Source organism: Erigeron canadensis, chromosome 8, assembly GCF_010389155.1.
Source record: "Erigeron canadensis isolate Cc75 chromosome 8, C_canadensis_v1, whole genome shotgun sequence".
Lineage (NCBI taxonomy): Eukaryota > Viridiplantae > Streptophyta > Magnoliopsida > Asterales > Asteraceae > Erigeron > Erigeron canadensis.
In genome coordinates, this window is record NC_057768.1 from 7,970,880 (window position 1) to 7,975,991 (window position 5,112).

The 5,112-nt window shown below is 40.4% G+C and overlaps 1 protein-coding gene across 1 annotated transcript; it reads left to right on the top strand.

The window, feature by feature from the left end:
- Positions 1–701: 701 nt before the first annotated feature.
- LOC122610207 lies at positions 702–1,427 on the top strand. Its single transcript, XM_043783198.1, has one exon. The coding sequence runs from the start codon at positions 702–704 to the stop codon at positions 1,425–1,427; it is 726 nt and encodes a 241-aa protein (XP_043639133.1).
- The last annotated feature ends 3,685 nt before the right edge of the window (positions 1,428–5,112 follow it).

Consider the following 5,112-nt stretch of genomic DNA (forward strand, 5'->3'; position numbering starts at 1 on the left):
TTACTCCTATTATTATATTACATGAATATCTAGGATGAAACTCCTATGAAAAAAAAAAAAAAAAACCCCTTATAAATCAAGCCTCATAAATGTGAAAATTAAGACTCATACTAGGTGGATTCTTCTAAACTTTACCAATAGGTTACTAACTGCATTAGCAATAAAATGTAATTTTTGAATTTTTCCAAATCTAAAAATCAAATATAAGAATTAACCATAAAAGGACGATAATGTTGGAATAATAAACATGATTTGATTAAAGTGAAAATACTAACCAGATGATCCCGTGGAACCTGTAAGGGCATGATTGACATTAATTTTGGGTTCCTAAAACAAGATAATTTAGTAATAATGAGATGAGAATTTCGGCTGGAAGTAATGCACAAATTTACATGAGGAAAACACACGAATTTAGTTGAGGGATATTGGATTTTGCTACTGCGCATGACCTGGTAATAGCAAACTCGTTCTTCCGAAAGAGGAAATCTCAGCTGATTACCTACCAGAGTGGCGGCAATGAAACGCGGATCGACTACTTCTTGGTGCGTAAAGGAGACTTCAGGGCTTGTAAAGATTGCAAGGTCCTCTCTAAAGAGGGTTGCTACTCCCAACATAAACTGCTAATTTTGGATTTATTCTTGAGTAGACGAGCAACCAAGACAGAGAAGGTCGTAAGGCCAAGAATCCTTTGAAAAAACCTTATGGGTGAAGCAGCAGAGACGTTTAGATCGACGACCAGCGCGAGGTTCTCATTAGAGATTCAAAACGGCGAGCATATGGATGCTGATCAGTTGTGGACACACTTGGCAAAGGGTATGAGGGAGACGGAAAAGGCGGTACTAGGGGAAACAAGAGGGACGGGTAGTAAGCGGAAAAGGGGTAGGGAATCTTGGTGGATCAGTGAAGAGGTCCAGACCAAGGTTGCGACAAAACTTAGTTGCTTTAAAGAACTTATCAAGAGCAAGCAAAACGAGACAAATGAGGACTGGTCCTTGGCTAGGCAGAGATACTACGAAGCCAAGAAAGAGGCAAAGAAGATTGTAGCTATAGCAAAAGAAAGAGCGTACGAAGAACTATATAAGAAACTAGACTCAAAGGAAGGCAAAAACGATATATTCAGAATTGCTAAAGCAAGGGAGAGAAAACATAGGGATTTAGGAGACGTCATCTATATTAAGGATGAAAGCGGACGGAGCATTGTGAAGGTGGAAGACATTAGGAAAAGATGGGAAGAGTACTTCGCCAACCTGTTTAATAGAAGAGAGTCAGGGCGAAGTGAAGGAGGAATCGATCACGGTACTCACTCAGACATATGTCGCGACGACGACGATACTCCGAGGATCAGCCAAGAGGAAGTAAGGCTCGCCCTAAAGAAGATGGGGAGAAACAAAGAAACAAGTCCAGACCAAATTCCTATCGAGGCATGAAGATGCTTGGGAGATGTGGGGATAAGCTTGCTGACAAGCCTTTTCAACAAGATTTGGACAAGTGCAAAAATGACAGAAGAATGGAGACTTAGCGAGGTCATACCTATATATAAGAACAAGGGGGTTGTGCAGAGTTGTAGCAACTATAGGGGCATTAAACTCCTAAGTCATACCATGAAGCTATGGGAGAGAGTGATAAAGATGAGGCTTAGAAGGGTTACAAAGGTGGCAGAGAACCAATTCGGTTTTATGTCAAGTAGGTCGACAATGGAGGCTATTCATATCACCAGAAGCCTTATGGAGAAGTATAGAGAAAGACAAAAAGCGCTACACTGTGCCTTCCTAGATTTGGAAAAGGCATACGATAGTGTACCACGACAGCTGATTTGGAGGACGCTACAAGCGAAAGGGGTTACCGGGAGATACATTAGGGTTATTAGGGATATGTACGATAGGGCGAGGACCGGTGTTCGAACCCCTGTGGGGGACACGGAACTTTTCTTGGTAGATATGGGCCTACACCAGGGTTCGGCGCTTAGCCCATACCTTTTCACGTTGATCCTAGACGAACTGTCCAGGGGCCTACAGGAGGAACTACCGTGGTGTATGATTTTTGCTGATGACATTGCGCTGATAATGAGATCGACGGAGGAACTAAACCAGAGGCTAGAGAAATGGAGAGAAGCTCTTGAAGACCATGGTTTGTGCGTGAGCCGAGAGAAGACAAAATACCTTAGATGTGACTTCGATAACCAGGAGATAAGACAAAATGGGAATGAGGTTATTAGCATTGGGGGCCGCATATTGCGTCCGAAGGAGTCTTTTAGATACTTGGGATCAGTGATACACAAATCGGGTGGGATAGAAGAAGACGTGACACATCGAATCCAAGCCGGATGGATGAAGTGGAGAGCAGCTACGGGAGTCATGTGCGAAGAGAGGAGCCCGCTAAAGCTGAAAGGGAAGTTCTATAGAGTGGCTATTAGAACGGCTATGCTATACGGGTTAGAATGTTGGGCGATGACGAAAGCCCAAGCGGCTCGAGTAGAGGTGGCTGAAATGAGGATGTTAAGGTGGACTTGCGGGAAGACCTTAGTAGACAGGATCCCGACGGGAGTTTTTAGAGCATAACTTGAAGTAGAGACCATCATTAACAAGCTAAGGGAAGAGCGCTTGAGATGGTTTGGCCATGTTAGGATAAAGGATGAAACTGCACCACTAAGGAGAGCGGGGTCTATTCACGTGGATGGCATACGAAGAAGGGGACGACCAAAGATGAGGTGGGAGGATCGATTAGCGAAGGATCTAATTGAACTTGGCCTGTTGGAGGATTGGCCTGTTGGAGGACATGACGTCGGATAGGACGGCATGGAGAACTAGGATTAGAGTAGAATAGTAAGTTAGGGTAGGACTTTTGGGTGAGCTAGATAGTCTTCTTTTCCCATATTGCCTTGCCAAAGGAGGTTTGTGAGGGTTTAGCCTAGAGAAGTGGCTTAGCTACGCTACAGAGGACTTTGACGTGACAAGAAGAGTGGTAGGTAGATGGAGGTGGAAGTACGGAATTCCGAATGCGTTAGAGGAGCTTCCAGGTAGAGGTAGTGGAATTCGAGGGTAAGGCATATGGGTTTTAGATTAAGTAGACTTTTTATTTAGACTTTGGTTCTTTGTGACCTTTCGTAGGGGTTTTTGGCCTTGAGTCTCGAGAGGTCTAAACCGAGGGGGGAGGTTACTCTTGTGTTTGTTTCCCCCAAAGATGACTGTCGGAGGACATGACCAATGAGAGTTTATCTAGAGGACTAGGGGTTTAGGACTAGTTTATTGGTTTAGAAGAGCAGGTGAGAGGATTAGGATTAGGATAGCTAGGTGGCCTAAGGTCCTTTTTTTCATAGGTTGTTTATAAGTAGTTACTGTCTTGCCTCAATCGGGATCTTTTCAGGTTTTGTCATTTCTTATTTATTTGTATGTTTGTCTTGTTGTTTCCCACTACTTGTTCGAGTTACGTATTAGTTTGCTACTTTTATGTTGTTTAATATGCCCAATATGGTTGCTTTCGTATTTGTATTTGTATTGTCAAACATGTTTCTAAGATATCGGTAGGGTGCATGAGTGATAAACGTTCGACCCGTATAGTAGACGGACCCAGCAGACAGGTATTTCTTCTTTTCAGATTCTCGGCAGACAGATATGATTTTCTAAACATTTCTCATTTTCCGTCTTGCACTCCTTTGTGGCCAGAGGTCCCTATGGAAGCAGTCTCTCTACCTTTGTGTAGAGGTAAGACTGTCTACAGCTTACCTCCCCCATACCCCGCGCAGGGATTGGGTCCTATTGTTGTTGTTGTTGTTAGTTGAGAGTTTAGTATGTGATTAACCTTAAATTAGAGTTAATGACACCCTATTTATAATGAGATTATTTACAAATTCAACTCCTTTGGTGTTTAATGTATGCATTGTTAGTCCTCTTAGTTCAATCACCTAATGGAAAACCCTATAATATTTCTTTAAGAATAAATGAATCCATCATATATACTAGATATAGGGATTTCAGTTATCGTCAATTATCATATTAGGAATGATAAACGATTAGTGACGGTTACACTAACGTGGTTTCAAGAGTTGAGACATGTAAAGAGTTTCTACGATTGATAAAATCCAAAAGTTAGTGTTTTATCTTGGATTTTCTTATACTTGGTTTCTAGATTTGATAATTCATGTAAAACTTGTTACCCGAATAAAACTTCATCAGAGCTAGTATTGGATGCCATTGATATTTCTTCATGTTTTACATCAAATACTTAAGACAGTTGTTTTTTTCCCCTGCCAATTTTTGACACTATTAAATCATACTGTAATACCTTTACTGTATAATGAAAACAGAATAAGCCAATAACTACTATCCAAACCAACTTATAAAACCCAGAATTAAGCTGGCCATGTGCAAGCTTACCAACTAATCATAATTAGCATATTCTAATCAGAATGGCACGTGCGTGAAAACATTTGAGGAATCAAACAAGTACTCAACCGGCACAAAAAAATTTCTTATTCCAATTCTTATTATAGTTAGATTAGATTCGATGTACAACATACGCTAGTCAAATCAAATATTTTTATTGGTCGGCCTAGGACAGCCAATTTTATAAGTATCTTGCTGTTAAAAAATTAAAGTTCAAAAAAGTTTTAAGTATCTTGACTTGGACCATGTCGTTGTTTAACTTCTACTTAAAGCACATGCAATTATCCGAAGATCGATAATGTTAGATCATTATAAAAAGGGTATTTAATTAAGTAATGTAAAGAAAGTGTTAAAATCTGATCTAAACAAAAGTTTTAGACAGTTTTGGAATGTCTGGCCATTTAAGTCATTTGAAATATCAGTATGTAAATAAAGCTAGTTCAACTGGCAGATGTATCCCTGGTTTTTCATATAGGTCTTGGGTTCGACTTTTAGAAGTGACAAGTCTGTAGGGTTTTTCCTTGATTCACCTGTAACGGCTTATGGTCTACATCTCGTAGTTTAGAGTACGTGCAGGGCTGATCACCATTATACAGTGAGGTGTTCTCTGATGTCGAATACCGACTATCTGTTTAAAAAAAAATCACATATCAATACTAAAATGTTCGGAAATTTGACTTCATGAGTTAATGGAAAGGACATTTAACCTATTTAAGGGCCAAAAACGAAC

Bases quoted from the DNA above. Each gene is read 5' to 3' on its own strand.
- LOC122610207 (XM_043783198.1), top strand. From the start codon at position 702: ATGGGTGAAGCAGCAGAGACGTTTAGATCGACGACCAGCGCGAGGTTC.